The sequence below is a fragment of the Clytia hemisphaerica genome, unplaced genomic scaffold (assembly GCF_902728285.1).
Source record: "Clytia hemisphaerica strain Z4C2 unplaced genomic scaffold, Clytia hemisphaerica genome assembly, whole genome shotgun sequence".
In the NCBI taxonomy this organism is placed as follows: domain Eukaryota; kingdom Metazoa; phylum Cnidaria; class Hydrozoa; order Leptothecata; family Clytiidae; genus Clytia; species Clytia hemisphaerica.
Window position 1 is genome coordinate 675,131 of NW_027104441.1, and position 21,484 is coordinate 696,614.

A 21,484-nucleotide genomic window follows, 5' to 3' on the forward strand; every position below is an offset into this window, starting at 1 on the left:
GAGTGTCTTGCGTTGACATGACTCGATTAGACAACGTTTAAAAAGTGTTACGTCGATTGAATGAATCCGTTGAAGTTTTTTACCATCTCATTTTTTACAATGATCTCCATGGCAAAAAAATGTTTTATTTACGAGATGCTTAGATCGAGAGATTGACAGGCGGGGCTCAAAAATGCTTTAAGGATGCTTAAGCAAAATCTTAGGGAAATTCTGAAATTCCGTAAAATCCCACTTAAAAGCAGCCAAAATCAGGCAAATACATTTTTCGTAGACTCAAGGTAAATGCTAAGCATATGCTTATTTTATGCCATATCTGAGCCCATATATGCTTATAAGTGCAATGCTTATAATAAAAACATGTAACTGATCACCAATTCTCATTCACAACCCCTTTTAACAACAAAAAATTTTGAATCCAAAATATTCCTTATCCCCAAATGTTACCTACGTATCTTAGTTATCCTAGACGACTAATTCAGACATAATAGAAAAGTTGAAAGCAAAAATAAACGGAAGGGGCAAATGGAAGGTTTATACAAACTGAAATTATCACGAAACAATTATATATCACTGTATAACACGGATTACAAACGAATCCAGTCTAGCACAACTCATTTTAATAAAATCAAAATATTAGACAAACGTTTGATTGTAAGTAGCTGGCCATAACGACGAGGTTCAAAATTGGTTGATAAGACCATGATAAAGCTTTCTTAGAATCTCTCTAGCACACGTTATTGAATTTATAGTGAACAGAAAGAATTATGACGCCTCCAAAGTGGATGAGCTGGAATTTTTACAAGATGCTTAACTGATTGGTTATTTCTAAACAATAGGGATGACGCGTTCTTTAGAAAAAGTAATAAATACGTTTGTCTCAACATTTAACGATCAACAGAGTCATCAAAGAGCTTGTAAAAACTCCAGCTTGACCCCTCCAAAGTAATACCCTACAATGTGAAAAGGTCACAAAATGACAAATCACTACAACCTCTACTTCCGGTTTTGTGGTGGTGGTAACCCATACAGTAATTTGGAACGAAAACTAATTACTTCATTTTGAATACTAATTTTGTAATGATGTTCCAAATTTGGCATTTAGCCAAGAACTACACACAAATTCATTTTTCTTAACTTAACACCCACATCTGTATACATTTGTCATTGTTAATCAGAAAATATGAAAGTATTAAGAAATTCAGGTTTCTTATTACTCAACCAATGGGCTTTTCTAGAAATAGTCTGTCCCCCCTGTTGAGGATATCGGATATCTAGGGGGTTAACGATTTTTGTTCAAAAGTGGATATCCAGGGCGTTAAATGTCTACAAGAATCGGATATCCAGGGGAGGGGGTCTTTACTAATAAAGTAGAATATCCAGGGGGTTTGATATTTCGAAAAGCCAATATCCTCTACAGTGGGGGTAATTTTTCTTTTCGATACGATTTTTTCTGATGATGTAATGTTAGAAATGTGTCCTAAAAAAATTTTGGTTCAAATTTTACATAGACCTCTGAAGGCTTGAAAAGCTGTTTTTGAACGAACCAGCTGCTTGCTAAAAATATAGTCAAAAAGAAACTTTTTGTTCAGATATTTGAAGATGCTTGAGTACTGCTCTTGTATCATAGAAGGTGTCGTTGTTCAGATGTTGTGGAAAGTGTTGTTCAGATATCGTGGAGGGTAATTCCTTCAGTCATAATGGAAAGTGTTGATCAGCCACCGTGGAAAATGTTGTTTAGATATCGCAGAAAGTCTTGTTTAGACACGGTGGAAGGTGTCGGTCTGATATCGTGAAAGGTGTTGGTTGAATTTTGTAGAATTGCATTGTTGAAATATGCTAGATAACCATGGTTTTTAAAATATTGCTGGTACCACTACTTTCACTCAAGTGCCAAGCTGAAAAATTGACTATCAAAAAATATAAAAAGATAGCTAAACATCAAACTCAATCAAGCCCAACAAAAAAATAAACAGGAAGTAAAATCTGTTAAAATTTAGACTATCTTAGAAAAAACTTTACAGAGATTGAAGATTTTTTGCGCGCACAAAATCATTACTTGACAGAACTGGAAAAAGTCAATATTTCAGTCTCAACTGACACTGATTCCTGCTACCATAAAAGAAACTACGAAATCCAGTGAATATAAACCTTCAGTGTCAGGCATCAAGTTGAATAAAATTTCCAAAAAATCAAAGTTAGAATTTGTTTGTGGGCCTTGAGGAAAACAATCCCTCTTCTAACTAATATTGTCATAAAAGCTAAAGATGAATGCGTTTATGTAAGGTCTTTTCTTCAGCCTCCAAATTATCCTACAAGAACATTCTTCTTCACCAGACCCAGAACCATCATGCTCAAAGAAAACAACCATTTTTTGGATAAAGTTCACTTCCTACTTGCATCCTTCCCTTCGATTTTGTGTTGTTTTGATTTTCTCTACCAAGTTCGTCTATAAATCTGCAGGGATTTTCCGCAAAATTCACCGACCCTTCTCCAAGGTCGGTAAGGGCAAAGATAAAATCAAGAAAAGCGCCAAATTGATATCGTCCGTAAACACAGACTCTATCCGCCGCGAAACATATTACATTTTATAATATACAAATTATGTTATATCATAATAATATATTATACGGACGATAGCATCGTCTAGGCATGGTGTCGAAACTAGGGAATAGGATACTAGGTTTACAGGATGACGGTGGCTCCGCCCGGCTTTCGACCCTCGGACCCTTAGCGGGACTAAAAAGGTCGAAAAATTGGAAAAGTTTGTGAATTTTATGACCCTTATCGGGACTAATCTGACCAAATTTCGATGTTTTTAGGGTCAAAAAATTGGAAATTTCCAATTTTTCCAACCTTTAATGGGTCTGAGATTTAATTTTCTAATTTTTCCAACCCTTTCAGGAACTGCCAGGTTCGAGAAAGGCATCCTTAAGGGGGCTCACACCCGTACCTTCACTTGCCTAATAACCCTCCCCCCTCGGTGCTACCGAGGTTCTTGGTTAAATATTTTGTCAATGCATGATAAAATACTTGAAAATCACCGAGACGTAATATAATTTGTAATTTTATTTGATTATTTGAGAAAGTTTGAAATTCTAAAATTAAGAAAATTTAGATTCAGGGCTTTTTGATGATACACGACAGTTTTCTTCATCCTTTGTACTTACAATTTCAATCGAGTAATACAAGCGAAACTAAACGTGTCTTCCTTTTGGCTGCAGTCTTTTTTATCATTTACGATTTTCTTTAAAGGTTTACCCTAAGTTAACTAAAGCTAATTTACCCTAACTTACCCTAAGACTAGACCGAGAGATGGAACAATGGTTAATTATTAGAAGAGCTTTTTGCATTTTTTTTCACCCTTTCGAAAAAAACCGGCCATTAGCAACCAAGTCATTTAGCTACAGTCACCTGTTTCGAACTCGAACCTCTATTAATCAAATCTTTCTATAATTTGAACTAAAAGCTTGGACTCTCAACCTGGAAAGTCGCATATAATGCTCTCCGTAATCTGAATCTTTCTATAATTCGTAAACAATTATTGGTCCCTTGAAGATCAAATTAGAAAGAGTCAACTGTACGTGCTTGAGAGGTCAGTTTATAAGAAATTATATCGACGCCCTTTGGTCTAATCTAAGCTCGTGTCCCTTGAAGATCGAATTAGAGAGAGTCAACTGTACGTGCTTGAGAGGTCAGTTTATAAGAAATTATATCGACGCCCTTTGGTCTAATCTAAGCTCGGGTCGCTTGAAGATCGAATTAGAGAGAGTTAACTGTACGTGCTTGAGAGGTCAGTTTATAAGAACTTATATCGACGCCCTTTTGGTCCAATCTAAGCTCGTGTCCCTTGAAGATCGAATTAGAGAGAGTTAACTGTACGTGCTTGAGAGGTCAGTCTATAAGAACTTATATCGACGCCCTTTGGTCTAATCTAAGCTCGGGTCGCTTGAAGATCGAATTAGAGAGAGTTAACTGTACGTGCTTGAGAGGTCAGTTTATAAGAACTTATATCGACGCCCTTTGGTCTAATCTAAGCTCGGGTCGCTTGAAGATCGAATTAGAGAGAGAGTCAACTGTACGTGCTTGAGAGGTCAGTCTATAAGAACTTATATTGACGCCCTTTGGTCTAATCTAAGCTCGGGTCGCTTGAAGATCGAATTAGAGAGAGTTAACTGTACGTGCTTGAGAGGTCAGTTTATAAGAACTTATATCGACGCCCTTTTGGTCCAATCTAAGCTCGTGTCCCTTGAAGATCGAATTAGAGAGAGTTAACTGTACGTGCTTGAGAGGTCAGTTTATAAGAACTTATATCGACGCCCTTTTGGTCCAATCTAAGCTCGTGTCCCTTGAAGATCGAATTAGAGAGAGTCAACTGTACGTGTTTGAGAGGTCAGTTTATCAGAACTTACATTGACGCCCTTTGGTCTTATCTAAGCTCGTGTCCCTTTAAGATCGAATTAGAGAGAGTCAACTGTACGTGCTTGAGAGGTCAGTTTATCAGAACTTACATTGACGCCCTTTGGTCTAATCTAAGCTCGGGTCGCTTGAAGATCGAATTAGAGAGAGTCAACTGTACGTGTTTGAGAGGTCAGTTTATCAGAACTTATATTGACGCCTTTTGGTCTTATCTAAGCTCGGGTCGCTTGAAGATCGAATTAGAGAGAGTCAACTGTACGTGCTTGAGAGGTCAGTTTATCAGAACTTACATTGACGCCCTTTGGTCTAATCTAAGCTCGGGTCGCTTGAAGATCGAATTAGAGAGAGTCAACTGTACGTGTTTGAGAGGTCAGTTTATCAGAACTTACATTGACGCCCTTTGGTCTTATCTAAGCTCGTGTCCCTTTAAGATCGAATTAGAGAGAGTCAACTGTACGTGTTTGAGAGGTCAGTTTATCAGAACTTACATTGACGCCCTTTGGTCTTATCTAAGCTCGTGTCCCTTTAAGATCGAATTAGAGAGAGTCAACTGTACGTGTTTGAGAGGTCAGTTTATCAGAACTTACATTGACGCCCTTTGGTCTTATCTAAGCTCGTGTCCCTTTAAGATCGAATTAGAGAGAGTCAACTGTACGTGCTTGAGAGGTCAGTTTATCAGAACTTACATTGACGCCCTTTGGTCTAATCTAAGCTCGGGTCGCTTGAAGATCGAATTAGAGAGAGTCAACTGTACGTGCTTAGGAGGTCAGTTTATCAGAACTTACATTGACGCCCTTTGGTCTAATCTAAGCTCGGGTCGCTTGAAGATCGAATTAGAGAGAGTCAACTGTACGTGTTGAGAGGTCAGTTTATCAGAACTTATATTGACGCCTTTTGGTCTTATCTAAGCTCGGGTCGCTTGAAGATCGAATTAGAGAGAGTCAACTGTACGTGCTTGAGAGGTCAGTTTATCAGAACTTACATTGACGCCCTTTGGTCTAATCTAAGCTCGGGTCGCTTGAAGATCGAATTAGAGAGAGTCAACTGTACGTGTTTGAGAGGTCAGTTTATCAGAACTTATATTGACGCCTTTTGGTCTTATCTAAGCTCGGGTCGCTTGAAGATCGAATTAGAGAGAGTCAACTGTACGTGCTTGAGAGGTCAGTTTATCAGAACTTACATTGACGCCCTTTGGTCTTATCTAAGCTCGTGTCCCTTTAAGATCGAATTAGAGAGAGTCAACTGTACGTGTTTGAGAGGTCAGTTTATAAGAACTTACATTGACGCCCTTTGGTCTTATCTAAGCTCGGGTCGCTTTAAGATCGAATTAGAGAGAGTCAACTGTACGTGCTTAGGAGGTCAGTTTATAAGAACCTATATCGACGCCCTTTGGTCTAATCTAAGCTCGGGTCCCTTGAAGATCAAATTAGAGAGAGTCAACTGTACGTGCTTGAGAGGTCAGTTTATCAGAACTTACATTGACGCCCGTTGGTCTAATCTAAGCTCGGGTCGCTTGAAGATCGAATTAGAGAGAGTCAACTGTACGTGTTTGAGAGGTCAGTTTATCAGAACTTACATTGACGCCCTTTGGTCTTATCTAAGCTCGTGTCCCTTTAAGATCGAATTAGAGAGAGTCAACTGTACGTGTTTGAGAGGTCAGTTTATCAGAACTTACATTGACGCCCTTTGGTCTAATCTAAGCTCGGGTCGCTTGAAGATCGAATTAGAGAGAGTCAACTGTACGTGTTTGAGAGGTCAGTTTATCAGAACTTACATTGACGCCCTTTGGTCTTATCTAAGCTCGGGTCGCTTGAAGATCGAATTAGAGAGAGTCAACTGTACGTGTTTGAGAGGTCAGTTTATCAGAACTTACATTGACGCCCTTTGGTCTTATCTAAGCTCGGGTCGCTTGAAGATCGAATTAGAGAGAGTCAACTGTACGTGTTTGAGAGGTCAGTTTATCAGAACTTACATTGACGCCCTTTGGTCTTATCTAAGCTCGGGTCGCTTGAAGATCGAATTAGAGAGAGTCAACTGTACGTGCTTGAGAGGTCAGTTTATAAGAACTTACATTGACGCCCTTTGGTCTTATCTAAGCTCGTGTCCCTTTAAGATCGAATTAGAGAGAGTCAACTGTACGTGTTTGAGAGGTCAGTTTATCAGAACTTACATTGACGCCCTTTGGTCTTATCTAAGCTCGTGTCCCTTTAAGATCGAATTAGAGAGAGTCAACTGTACGTGCTTGAGAGGTCAGTTTATCAGAACTTACATTGACGCCCTTTGGTCTTATCTAAGCTCGTGTCCCTTTAAGATCGAATTAGAGAGAGTCAACTGTACGTGTTTGAGAGGTCAGTTTATAAGAACTTACATTGACGCCCTTTGGTCTTATCTAAGCTCGGGTCGCTTTAAGATCGAATTAGAGAGAGTCAACTGTACGTGCTTAGGAGGTCAGTTTATAAGAACCTATATCGACGCCCTTTGGTCTAATCTAAGCTCGTGTCCCTTTAAGATCGAATTAGAGAGAGTCAACTGTACGTGCTTGAGAGGTCAGTTTATCAGAACTTGCATTGACGCCCGTTGGTCTAATCTAAGCTCGGGTCGCTTGAAGATCGAATTAGAGAGAGTGAACTGTACGTGCTTGAGAGGTCAGTTTATAAGAACTTATATTGACGCCCTTTGGTCTAATCTAAGCTCGGGTCGCTTGAAGATCGAATTAGAGAGAGTCAACTGTACGTGCTTAGGAGGTCAGTTTATAAGAACTTATATTGACGCCCTTTGGTCTAATCTAAGCTCGGATCTAAGCTATCACAGGAGGTTAATTCTTAAAAGATGGGGAGCAGTCACTGTTATATTTGATTAAGATTTTAAACTCGTTTGACGCAAAACGATTAATGTTATTGTTTTCCTTTGTATACTTGTATTTTAATCACATTCTTTGAAACTACTAAAAACGTGAGCTAGAATAGATAAAAGTGAATGGTCGGTTATTCTGCGGGAACAAAATTGAGGACGAGAAAGAATACTTTTTAAGTTAAAGGAATGCACTTGTCCTGGGTACGAGGTTACTGAAATGGAATGAATATTATTTCCTTAGTGGTTGAATTAGAGACAAGTTACGGAAGGAGTTTTATAACTGTGAATAAAGTTACCTTCCGTGAAATATACTAGATTCCTTCTGTTTTCATTTTAATACAAGGCGTCGATTGCTCCCTAGGAGTAGTATGTTATAACATCCAGAAAGTTTTCTAAATCACCCTTCTGACGGCAGAAAAAATTATATTGAATTTTTTTGCTATAGTTTTTGAACTGTTATTAACTAATACCAATTATTGTTAACTTAATATCAAACTATATACCGGGTGCACCAAAAAAAAGTATACAGGTTTGTCAAGATATTGTGAGCTTCAGGATTTAAATTTTTTGTTCATTCTTTTTTTATTGTATAGAGGACTGCTCTAACTTGAATTTTGAGCTAATATACATTAAATTTGAAAAAGCAGTTCGAAAGTTATTTCTAAAAAACTAACTTTTTTTCCATGTCGAAATTTCAAAAAATCATTAAAAACAGCAATCACGCTATAAATAAGACAAAATGACAAAAAAACTATTTCATTGTTTCTTTTATTCTTTTTTCTCTCGTATTATATTTTGTCAACAGTTTGCCCATCTTATTTGCACGTCATGAACATTTCCAACACCATCAAATTCAATGCAGGCCCAAGTTCTTTGAACAACTAGTCGAGGAATGGTGATCTATTTTTTCAAAAATTTTCTCACATAGCATAACATCAAAACCTTGGAGATTTCCAAAAAAAATTTTCAGCTTTTCCAAAAATATTATCTTACATAGGAATAGCTTGTTTTACCATATTCTTAAATTCCGCATGAACTTCCGTGACGAGTTTTGATGAACACAGTTGCATTTTTTGGTATTTTTATGTGTAAACAAGGTAAGTGTCAAGAGAAAAGTTTGCTCGCTTTGATGGTTTTTTGAAATTTCGATATTAAAAAAAAGTCCGTTTTTTTTAAATAATTTTTGAACTGCGTTTTCAAATTGAATGAATAATAGCTCAAAATTCAAGTGAGAGCATCCTCTATACAATAAAAAAAGAATGAACAAATAAATTAAATCCTGAAGCTCACAATATCTCGACAAAGTTGTATACTTTTTTTTGGTGCACCCGGTATATATGTCCAGTCCAGTTTATGTAATATAGTTTTAGGGAAGTCTAGACTTGATTGACGATGTGTCCGTAGATTCTCAAAGAGGATTTTCGTTATGTACTAGTTGTCAGTGATCTATTGATAAACCAAAACTGAGAGAGATTAATAGACTTGATAAACCTAGTTTACAGGGTTTACAGGCTTCTAAAAATGATAAAGAAAATTGTAGAAGATTGAATTTGAAGGTGAAGGGAAAAAATATTTGCATAAAAATTTAGTAAAGTCTTTCTCAATATAATTTGCAGTGGGGACAACAAAGGTTGTAACTTTTGATGAAATTCGAATTAAATAACGGTTTTGTGCTTGTTGAAAAGATAATCAGGAGTGGAATATTGTCATAAAGAAAAAAACTCAAAAAAGGTCGGAAAATGAAGATTGAAAATGAAGAACAAAAAGATTAACTTCTTCAATAAAAGTGAGCTTCAATTATCATTTTAACATTTTAACAATTATCATTTTAATTTTGTTGATTCTTTGATCTTAAAGCATCACCAATGTGAAATAATTGTTTAAAAAAAATTCAAACAAAAGTTTGACTGATTGACTTTGAAAACCTGCAAAAAAAGACCCCTTCTTCAAGTCAACCAGGGAAAAGTTTTCAGCTGTAATTTTTGTCTGAATAATTCTACAAGAAGTTGATTTTTTTTTTCACTTTTCACCTTAATTTTTTCCTTTTAAAATTCCACTCCATAATATCTATTCAACGAGCACAAAACCGCTGAGTTCTATCAAAAGTTATAGCCTTTTTTGCCTCCCTTCAGATTATATTGGGATAGATTTTATAAGGTATATTGATTTAACAGAAGTGATCACTAAATATAGCCATATGTAAGAGACAAGATGAATATTTTTCATACGAAAAGTAAAGTGGATTAATTAGGGTGATTTAGTCCAAATTACAAAAGTGAATATATTTGGAAACCGATATCAAGAAAAAATTTTTCTTTCATTTTTAGATTATTTCTACAGTTACCTAATTTATATTTAGCTCTTTCAGAAAAAAAAACGTTCATTTGGGGTGGAGGATATATTATTTTTTCAATGAAGACCCCTGGACATTTTCATTTTTCACCCCATGGATATGGGTTATACCCATAGACATTCATCAAATGCAATTTTTAGGACTTTTTTTGGGACAATTCATCCTCCACCTCCCATGAACGGTTTTTTTCTGGAAGAGCCCATTGTTTCGAGCATAGTCACAGGTAGTAGTATGGCCTATACTAGGGGTTTGAGAATTTGTACATAGTTTTTTACGGTGGACGCTTAGTGTAGACAACTTGTTGTTACTTATTTGAAAAGGACTATTTTGAAAAATATTTCAGCCATATTTTAAAAGCCTGCTAAAATTCATACTCTGGTGGAGGCTCGTAGCGATTCTGACGTACAAATCGATCGTCAATCTTGGGTGTAGTGGCGAAAGACTAATCGAACCATCTAGTAGCTGGTTAACGCTATTGCAAAAAGTAGATTGCATCAATTTTGGAATAGAATGGAAGATTTTTTTTCTAATCAAATATTTTCCATAGATCTTCTCTATAGATAAATCATTTGGAGACTATATATTTTTTAAATTCCATTCTTAAGATTTATTGTCTCCTAGATTGAATCTGATAATATAATCTTGTGGTCTCTAAATCGATTTAACAAAAAAAATGAATAATATTCCTCAAGCCTTGATATTAGTTTTATTTAATCAATTTTTCTTCATTTTTTACTTGCATGGCTCATGGCTCTGGTGTGAGTGCCTGGTATCAGGGATATGTTATAGCGGAGCTGGACGAAGGACGAGAATTCCTTAGCGGAGCTGGATGAAGGACGAGAATTCCTTAGCGGATTGCTTCTTTGTCTTTTCTATTGTAAACTGTTGATAATAGAAATCCATCTCTGTCCCCTTAAGTGTTCTATTTTTATAAGAAAAATGAAGCAGACAAAATATTCATGCAGTACGTTTGCACATATTTTGCTATGATGTTCCCGCTTTTCATTAGCCTGGGTATCCAGACTCAAGATTTTAGAAAGAAAAACTCTTACCTCAACATACAAAGTTTCTAAAATTTTAGAGTCTGGTGCAACTAAAAAAGTCTGATACAGTTTTGAATGCCACAGTCTGTGAGTGAACCCTTGTTGACAGACTATCAAAACTTTGGAAACCCAGGCAGACACACATAATTACAAACCTTATTTACAAACTCAATAAACTTTCAAAACTACTTTAAACTACATCCAAACGTCAGCCACATTCATAAAGGCTCCTTTCCATCAGCCATTTTGTTTAGAAATGAACCTGGTTTTTCATTTTCATTTGTTTATCTTTTTTTGCAATGTCAGCTTTTTCCATAAATTATGCGCGCGCATCGAAAAATATCGAAAACCCCGCGAAAATTCCGCTCAGTGACTGGGCGCGTACTGACCAATTATATACACTCGCATATGCAGGGACAGATATCCCTGTAGAGGATTTAGTTGGACCAGACCGTAAACCAGAAACATGATCTTAAAAGAACTAGACGGTGAAATAGTTTACGGTCTGGATATCCAGGCTAGCTTTTCATCAAAATAATATTTGTAGAAGATACCCCAAAAGCTTCCTTGTAAATGAAATCTATTTTTATCAGCGTGTGTTATGAATTTGAGAAGCTTTCATGATTTCTCTTAAAAATTTTGGATGTAAATATTTTGACAAATATTGTTTCAATTGACTTGAAATTTTTTCCATAATCAGACATACCGACTTGCTATCTGAAAATATCAGTTAGAAAGTGAGGCACCCCGCGGTGAAGCGCGGTATTTCAAATGAAAAAGTACTATTTATAATCTTACAGAAGAAGCTTCTTATAACTTTACTAATGAAAACAATGTTTTTCATTTTTTTAAATTGTCATTCACCAATGTTTTACAGACCCTCTTGATAATTAAAAGTTTTTAATCGTGAACGTAAATGCAGCAGCAGAATCATTGGCTAAGAGGAAATCCAAATTTCACGAGTTTGTAATTAAAAAAGTTAAATTTCATATCAAATTTTAATGTCAGGGACAGAGATAGAACAAGGATTTTTTAAATGTGCGCTATCCAGCTGCGCTATAACATATCCCTGCTGGTATCAACCAGTCAAATGATACAGTGCCTATGTTTATGGAAACAACTTAAATGGACATTTCATTTTTTCATGCTGTGGATTTATGGACACAATTACAAACTTGAAACTGTACAGGGTGTCCCTAATTAAAGTATCGAGTTTGAACATGCGATTGAGTAGAAAAGTTTGTGTGTGTTATCGCTAAAATATAAGAACGTTCTCCATCACACAGGCTTATTACAAAAGGTAGTAACAACGTATAAATTAATCGTAATGACAAAGAAAAAAGAGGGAGAGCTTAAAATACAATTTTGTGAATACACACATAAAACTTTCTACTCAAAGTTGTGTTTCGACTCGATACTTTAATTAGGGACATCCTGTATTGGCATTGAGGAGACAGTCTTATAAGCATTTCTTAGAATTATTTAGCTTTCGATATTCTCAGGAGAATATGGGGGAGTTTGAACTTTTAAGGTGAGACAGGATTGGCCCTTTTTTAGTACGGTATTACGGAATTTGACGAAAAAAGAGACGGGAAAACGGTATTTTAAAATCAGACGGTGACGGTATTTAAGTATATTTTTACCTTGTACAAGCCGGTGTGACGGTGTTATTATTTTTTCAATTTTCGGGATTCCGGGATTCAGCAAAAATTTTGACGGGAAAACGGTATTTCGAACCCCTACAACCCCCCCCCGAATATTATACATGCCACCGGGTGAAAAAATGTATTTTTGAATCCCACATTTTAGAAATTCGAAATCCTCCCTCCATATCCAAAGTCAACCAGAAATAGGGCTATTATTAAACCATACCGACGTCCCCTGAGATGAATCATGCTATCGTCTGTTACACGTTTTTTTTTGTAAGAGCATCCAAAATTTTTGAAGCCATTAGATATTCTTAACTTTTTTAGTTTTAAGCCTAAAAATGTTCTTAGCATGTTCTTATTTTTGACCATTCTGTGATTATTTTTGGCCATTTTCCTAAGAAAAAGGGTGTTTATGAGACCACAAAGCCTTAAAATATTCTTAAATTATTCTTAACATTTTTCATTTGTGCACAATTTACAGACGCAATGGGTGGTTTAGGGTAAAAAATGGTGTCAATAAGGTTTGGAACAAACGTTATAAGTTTGACTATTCGCCCGCTAGGTCATATTTAGATTTTCAAACGTCTAAATTGTGTAAGAACGATTGTGTAGGTCGCTATCCGCTGTGAAGTAATCGGACATTAAGTTTGTAGGTCTTCGACCGCTGGAAATCCCCGCGATAAAGTTTAGAAGGTCTACGGCCGCTGGTGAAAGTCTTCTTCCGTTAACGGAAAAGAAGTCAGCGCAAACTCAAGGCCGGTCTCCACCTCCGCGCGAAATGAGCGAAAATTTTTTAACGTTTTTGTAAGGTCATTGGTCGGTTGAAAAATGAAGCAATTCCATTGGTCATAATTGACGAAACGGTTGAAAAAAGTTGAGCTTCCTTAAACTTTTTTTTTGTTTGCGCGAAACTTTTTTATGACGTAATCTTTTCTTTAGGCAAAAAAGGTTGAGAAAAAAACTGTCGCCCATTTTGCGCAAAAGTGGATACCGGCCTTCAGTCTCTAATTTTAAATCGATGCTTGGAAACCTAATTCATGGAACCTTTTGTTAAAACTTACGTTTTCGCTATAGAAAATTTTAAACAAAAAAAGTTGAGCGGACTGTATTAATTCGTTACTTAGGAAAACTAGTTACTTAGGCAACTCTCCCTTCCTTCTACACGTTTTTTTATAAGAACATAATATATCATTTTATATAAGAACATAAGGCTTCGGTAGCCAAAATCTTAAGAATAAGTTAAGAACATTTCAAGGCTTTGTGGACCCAAAAACACCTAATTTCTTACAAAAATGGCCAAAAATACCCAAAAATGGTGAAAATAAGAACATGTTAAGAACATTTGGAGGCCTCAAAAATATTGGATGCTTTTATAAAAAAAACGTGTATGTAACATTCATCCGAACTTTGTAGGAGGCAATTAGCGATAGATGTACATCGAACCGTAATTAATCACAATTCTCTCTATCATTTATTTTGCCGTATTCCCTACTGGGATCTCAAGTAATTCACGAATATATTTTAAACTTACTCATTTTTTTTCAAATTTCTTTATTTTCACAGTAATTGCTAACAGTTTATGTATTGATAACATATTGTTTTTGAAGTTTCTATTTACCTTTATATGAAACTGATGAATATTCGAAAATTTAGCTAGAATTCAGATCATTAATCAGGCGTTTTGAATGAGACTTTGGGACATTTTATTCGGGTTTTGGTAATAGATGCTCATTTTTGACGATCCATACTTTCAAAAGGTTTATTTCTTGGGAATATAAGGCTGAAAAGGGACCATAATAAGGCATATCAGGTGGTCAAAATCAAAATTTTCAATCGAAATTTTCTTCTGATCAGCGAGAACCATGGTTGCGCACATACACGCTTTATTTTATAAGAATAGTGTTTTTCCATTTCATCTTGGATATTCTTAACTTTTTGAGGAAAATCATCCTAAAATATTCTTACGGTATTCTTAGGTTAGGATCCAAATACAACCTAGAATTGACATGTAAGACATACCTGAAGCAAAAATGGCATTTTTTAAAAAGGTTTTCCTGGGGGATAGTTGGCAATTTACAGTTAAAAATTCTCTAAAAGGGGCATTCGAAGGTTCAGTTGCAAAATTCCGTGATTGTGATATTCTTAGCGTATTCTTAATTTTTTGCCCAATTTCATCATGAATATTCTTTAAGGGCTAGATGTCGTACTTTTGCTGAAAAGTGTGCCTTAGTTAGGTAGGAAATCCTACTTAGGTCACGTGACATTGCAATAGAATTTCAGCGCTTGACCAATCAGAAGCTTCGTGGGCTTTCGAAAACAATAGCAGTAATATTTTTTGCGATATTCACTTTTTTTTTGCTTAGAAGAGCTTAAAGCACGATGGGTAGCCTTTCGGGCTTTACAAATCTATGGTTGCGCATCCTTAGTCGCTGTATTTTTTGCCCCTTCCACTTTGCTACAATCTAAACATCTTTGGATCATTTTTTTATTCCTACTCCCTGCTCTAGTTGTTTATTTTTTTACAACTTTCACCTGAATTTTAGAAAAATTTGATTAAAATCGAGAATTTAGAGACTTGTTTCGACGAGGAAAATGGATTGGAACGTGTTACGTCTTTCGTTATCCATCATCGCATCACTGTTGCATACTTTCGGTTTTATTGTTTTATGGAACGTCAAACAAACAAACCCATATCTCGTCATGCAACGTTTTTATTTGTTGAATTTGAGTGTAGCTGAAAACGTACACGCCATTTTCTTGGCACATTATTATGGCTTCAAATTAGTTGGAAATGAACGTTGGATGAATTTTATGATGATTTGCTCTGGTGGTGGTTCTTTTATTTGGTTCTTATTAATCCTTATTGTTTTGACCGTGGACCGATTTTTTACCGTGTATCTAAATCTAAGATACCTTAAACATAAAACGAACCGTCGAACCAAAATAGTGCTTTTAATATGCTTTTTAATCTCTCTTATTCTCAACGTCATTTTCTTAATCACGTTACCAAACCTTGACAGAACATTGACTGTCTTTGCAATGTATATATGGTTCCCTTTAGAAGTCTTCTTCATATTCTTCTTGGTTATAATATACGCGTACATCATATGGCGAGTATCTTACACGCGAACAACAGTTTTACCAAAGAACAAGGAATCGCCAGTGGAAAATCATACTGAAGATTTCCCATCCACTCCCAATTCCAATCGAGTCAAACCTGAAGTAACAGTCAATAGTAATGTCTCCCAGGCTAATTTACCGAACAGGGAATCCCCATTATCAATCACGGAATTACCCTCAACAATCTGTTATAATCAAGACATCCCCTTATCTCCAGCAAAACCAAAAACATCGAAACAGGTTCAAAAAGTGGCTAAGAAACATATGAAGCAGTATAAACGCAGCCGAACGGATATGTCTAAACACAAGAAAGCTATTTTAGTACCGGCTTGGTTGGTAACAACTTTTGTAGTCTTTATTGCGATACCAGATGTAGGTTACTTCATTACAGTGACTTTGATGAAAATGCCACGACCGTTTGCGTTGAAAGTTGCAGCGGCTTTTTATCCAGTGGGGATCATTTGTGATGCAATCATTTACATTTTCTTCGTAAAAGAAGTTCGAACGTATTTATTGAAGAAAATTAAATGTTGCTGAAATCATACTCGATTAAAATGAGTAGTACAGTTTGACTCTCTCTAATTCGATCTTCATGCGACCATAATTGTTTTTCGAATTAGAAAAAAATTCGAATTATATTGAGTAATTTAAACCAATTTCCAGCTGAGGGGAACCAATATTTTAGTTCGAATTACAGAGAGATTCGAATTAGAGAGAGTCGACTGTACATATCGCGAGAAAACTTTGTACCATCCAATAATGAGAAAATCCAAAAACTTGTTTAAAACGAATCGTTTTTTCAATTTTACTTTTTTTGATTAACTTTTAAGGCATAATACCGGGTGTCCGGAAAAAAGTATCGAGTTGAAACAGAACTACAAGACAAAAGTTTTTGTGTATATTCACAAAATTGTAGTTTGAGCTCTCCCTCCTTTTTTTTCTTTGATTTTTTATAGACGTACATTTGTGCAATAAAGAGCTGTCAATTAATACGTTAAAACAAAATATTCTATTCAGCGGAAGTGGGGAGACTGGGGAGACTTCAGCCTCCCCACTTTTGAGCAAATAAGATTTTCTTCTCAAATTCCTAGCAAATTTTATATCATTTTGAGCCTTCAGCCTCCCCACTTTAACGGTTGTTTCCGCCGCGGGCCTGCATATTTCTCTTATTTTGACAGTAACACACACAAACTTTTCTACTTTAATGTTATGCATAGACTATGCTATAGTCTAAGACAAATCACTATCTAAGAAATAAGCCCATATACCAATAACAAGTCAATATCTCCACAATTCTCCAATCAAGCTGCAATTTACTTCTAGTTTTGTCTATTTTCTTTTAAGTCTCTAGTCTCCCAAGTTGTCGATAAGATAATAAATAGTTTATTTTCTATATTTCAAATTTAAACTATTATTTTTTAGTACTCATGTTTAGCCATTTCAAGCAACGAGTTTTTTACCTTCAATAGCGAGCACGATCTCACTTCTTTTTTTTCACAAGGTTATTTTCAAGCATCAATCCCACATTCAACAACACGTACTTTGCTCTCTTCTTTGTTCCGACAATTATGATTGTTTAAAATAAATTTTTATTTTATTGCTTTTTAATTTATTTCATATTTCTCAATCCAATTCTGATGAATACTGTCTGACACTATACTTAGTCTCCACCATTTAGAATTTCTCCGAGTCCAAAGCCTTGCCTGCAGAGTTATATCTTTCAGAAGTGAATAGGCCTCACTGAAGAGATATATAGCTCTGTATTTCAACTTGCCCAGATAGGGCAGTTGTACAATTTTATCCAAGCTTCAATTTATGATTTTGATCTCAATTAAGTGAATCAACTTTTGGTCGTACGTATATTTTTGCAAATTGAAAATTATATATAATTTTTTACATAATAATTTATTTATTTATTTAGTTTACTTATTATAAATAGGACGAATAGCCATTGAGATATATGGAAGTGCCTGAAATACAATTAATAAATAATAATAATAAAATAATAAATAAGCCTGAAGCCGAAAAAAATTCGCAAACACGTTTTTTGCCGAAAAGATTTTACTATCGGTAGAGTTTGCCAGTTATTTCTTCGAAACTCTCCCGCCGTAACGCCACACTGTCATATTTTCCCGCCTTTACTATCATTGCAACGGACGATAACATCGTCTATGTTATTTAAAAAAAAAATTTTTCTTCGAACACCCTGTACGAAGAAGAAATATCTATGACTCTTTCATACACTGTTTTAAAAATTTCTTTGTGTTTCTGCATTTTAAAAGCTTACTAGTATGTTCTTTACAGTAATTCCCGTAAATAGCCACATGAGCACGAAGTAAATGTATCGACAAAGGATATAGATGTCGTAAAAAGATAATTTGCCGCCGCAAATTTAGCCTAGACGTCCACGTTACTATGTACCAGGGTGTATCTCACGTTCAACATAGCGTAGTACTCTGTGGTAATGAATCTTGAAATTTCCGTATAACAGACAATGACCACGGGCGAGATTTACTCTTTAGCTAGTTTTAGCATGCTGTGTTTTCTATGATGGAGGCGGTTAGACGGTTCTCTGTACACAGACCCAGTATCTACGGCTAATTTCAAAATTCATTGCCGTACAGGGTGTGTTGTCATTGTCTTTTCTCATTTTTTTATCAAACAGACAATGCGCACAGAGTGTACTGCGAAGCGATAAACGTGAGATACACTCTGATAGAGAGTAGTTAGACGGAGGAGGACGGTAAATTAGCGCTATTACAGTCCTCGATTTTTTGTATCAAAACTGCCAGTTATTATTTCCAAATCGTTTTCAGTCACTTCTTCATTTTCAAAAGGGTAGATACATATACACGTTTTTTTTTTTATTAGAACCTAGTTTATAAGAACATATAGGCTGAAATTCGTCGAAAAATTAAGAACATCTTAAGAACATGCCCAGCCTCAGTTTGGAAAAAAATTACAAGAAACTAAAATTTTTTCCTCTTTTTAAGCAGTTTTAACCGAATTTAGGGGTGGATCTTCAAAAGTCGAGAGTCGAATATTGTCCAAATTTTGCTACATTTAATTCCTCTTTATTTTGTATCATATTGTCGATTTAGAGTAGTCTGAAAAATTAAGAACGCATTTAAGAACATTTTAGGCTGAAAATTGCTAAAGAAAATAAGCACATCCAGGCTCAGCCAAATTTTAGGTGTTCTAATAAAAAAAAAAACGTGTATAAAATCGCCTTTGAAAGTAGTAGTGGTCTGAAGCAAGCGAGATAAATCCACTTATCTTGATGTAAACCCTGGAGGCAGTTTCTCAATTTCTGCCAAGTGAAATCTTTTGATCTTTTGACTTTTTTTATAAATTTTGTTTTAAAAACACACGGGTCGCCTGTTCTGTAAATAAGTGGCTTCATATTTCATCCAGGAGTTTCAGGTCTAGCACCTTCGGGGTTTTGAAATCAATGGCTATACCCTAATGGTTCCACTACATTGTGTTGGTGTATTGACCAAGGAAGCTGTGTATACTTCTCCTAGAATGTTCATGATGTAGCGCCGTTAAATGTTAGAGAAAGTCTTAAACACTGCAATGATTTTCTTGCGGATTCTGCTTAAAAAAACGCAGGTCAAAGATGGCGGATATAGCTTGTCTAGAGTTTATAAAGGTGAGTCAATTCAATAAGATTTATCTATTTACAGATTGACTTTCCCGAGTCTGTAATTGTATACTTATTGCCGTCAAAAGCTATCGGTAAATATTTCTCCTTTTTTAATTTATCAGGTTTCGTCAAGAGTGGCAGCTGCTATGAAACAAAAATATGAACTTGTGCAGGTCAACAGGTGACGTCCATTGTATTGATTGCATAATTATAGTATAATGGAGCCTCTTTAACTCAAACCTCTTTAGATCGAATGCCTCTTTGACTCGAACAAGTTTTATGGCCCCTTCCCGGGGTCCCTTCAGTTAACAATGCCTTATAAACCTTGTTCGATAAGTCGGACAAATTTGTCCCCACGCGTGTCCGAGTTATGGAGACTCCACTGTATTGTGATGTATTACGTCATGTGCAATGATATCTGTACAGTTCCTCGAATGCAGATTTATTTACGTCGGCAAAAGTTGTATTTACGTCGATATTTACGTCAATCAACTCCAAATGCTGTCATGCGAATCAGAAAAAACTGCCGTGGATCAATGTTAAAGCAGTGTTTGCTTAAAATTGTGAGAGATCTTCCTTTTGACACAGCTTATTTTTGAACTCAACCATGGCTTGGCTTTGCTATGACTATTGTACTAGGGTGGCGAGATGACGGGTATATGCCGCTCGACACTTTAGACCCTCAGATCCTGAGCGGGTTTAAAAAGGAGAAAAAAAGGAAAATTTTATGAGTTTTACGACGACTGATTTGACCAAATTTTATTTTACCGGCGCTTAGTGGCACTAAAATATAATTTTCTGATTTTTTCAACAATTACAGGGACTTTCAAGTTCCAAAAAAGCACCCTTAGGAATGACACATACCCGTACCCTTCATTTGTCTAGGTGCCCCCATCCCGGGGGACTTAACGCATCAACGATAAAGTAAACTACTCGATTCTTACTCTTTTTGTATGTAGTGATTGTACTGTCAAAGAATTGATAGCAAGTCAAATGATAAATACGGTGGGTTCATTTTATCTTTCAGTCTTTTTATAATGTAAGAACAAGTACCAAAAAAATTCAATAAATTTTTTATTTAGGGCGAGAGAATAAGGTAGACAAATTTCATTTTGCATTTGGCTAATTTAGAAATGAAAATGGAAGAGCTAGAAGGGAATTCGCGAGGGCTAAAGGCCGGTCTGGACTTGTGCGCGCTTCGATTGCACTTTTTCGAGCAAAGCTTCCACGCTATTTGGTCAAAAGAAAAATGAGGCAACTCCCATAGGCGCGATCTGACGTAACGGTTGAAAAAAGTTGAAATGTGTTCAACTTTTTTTTCGAGCGCGCGCTACATTTTTATGACGTAATCTTTTTTCCAAGCACAAAGGAATGAAGCCAAAAGGTGCAATCGCAGCGCGCGCAAGTGGCGCAAGTGGAGACCGGCCTTAAGCAGCATACTTGTGATGATGTAGCGCCATTTGACATTAAATCTTAACACTGCAATGGCTTCTTTGCGGGTATCACTTTCCAAAAAAAAAGAAGCTGCGATCAAAGATGGTGGATATAGCTTTGTCCAGGTTTTTTTAAAGTCAGTGATTCCAAAATGGGATCAATGAGGGTACTTGCTAAGAATGCCATTTTTTCATCTCTACACATTAGAGTTTAACGAACAATTTTGGATTTTATGAATTGAAAAGTAAAGAACTGTTGGTCAGTGAACGAAAGGTGATTGTCAAAAATGAAGATGGTGAATTCCACGATGACAAAAAATATGACGGGAAAGGTAAAGTTCTTTCTTTCTTTTTATATTGAATTCTACTTAACGATTTTTTACAGTGAGTCCCAAAATAAAGGACATATTTTTATGTAAAGTAAAATCTAAACTGGAAATAATTGAAAAGATTACGTTACGTTGACTCTGTTGATAGAATAAATATTTAATTCCAAGAGATTTTTGAGAGTCATCAAATTTGGCATAAATTATAAGGATTTTAAATTATATAAAAATGTGTCCACTTATTTTGGGACACACTGTATGTGTTGAGCGTCTCAACTCACATTCATCCTGATAATAATGGGGCTCGCGTTTCTGGATAAATATCGGCTCGCTTTTCATCTTACATCCGATCCCAATGAACTTATAGAAAAAAAACATCATTTAAAGGCGATTTATTTTTTCAAATTAAAACCAGATTAAAATCCATAGTTGAGAGAATTTTCAAATTACAGAAAGATTCAACTTATAGAGGTTCATGATAGAGACAGTTGCCTGATTTATTTTGCTGAACATTTTTTTCGACCAACCCCGTTACCTTATTCAAATTAGTGACAGTCTTACAGTAATTTGAATAAGGTTGCGGCCGTGGTCGAAAAATTTTCAATAAAATAAATCAGTGGGGAGACGAAGGTGAATCGTTGGGAA

At 35.8% G+C, this 21,484-nt stretch overlaps 1 protein-coding gene across 2 annotated transcripts in view; it reads left to right on the forward strand.

Annotated features, from left to right (window-relative positions):
* The window catches only part of LOC136820923 (uncharacterized), a 68,497-nt gene that overhangs the window by 19,714 nt on the left and 27,299 nt on the right, over positions 1 to 21,484 (forward strand). For both annotated transcript variants that reach the window (XR_010848657.1, XM_067077159.1), the window contains exons 18-20: positions 19,203 to 19,261; positions 20,040 to 20,085; positions 20,722 to 20,845. Coding sequence is in view for 1 of the 2 variants with exons in the window: in XM_067077159.1 (XP_066933260.1) it covers positions 19,203 to 19,261; positions 20,040 to 20,085; positions 20,722 to 20,845 (229 nt within the window). In the remaining variant the exon portion in view is untranslated. The remainder of the gene's footprint in view (positions 1 to 19,202; positions 19,262 to 20,039; positions 20,086 to 20,721; positions 20,846 to 21,484) is intronic.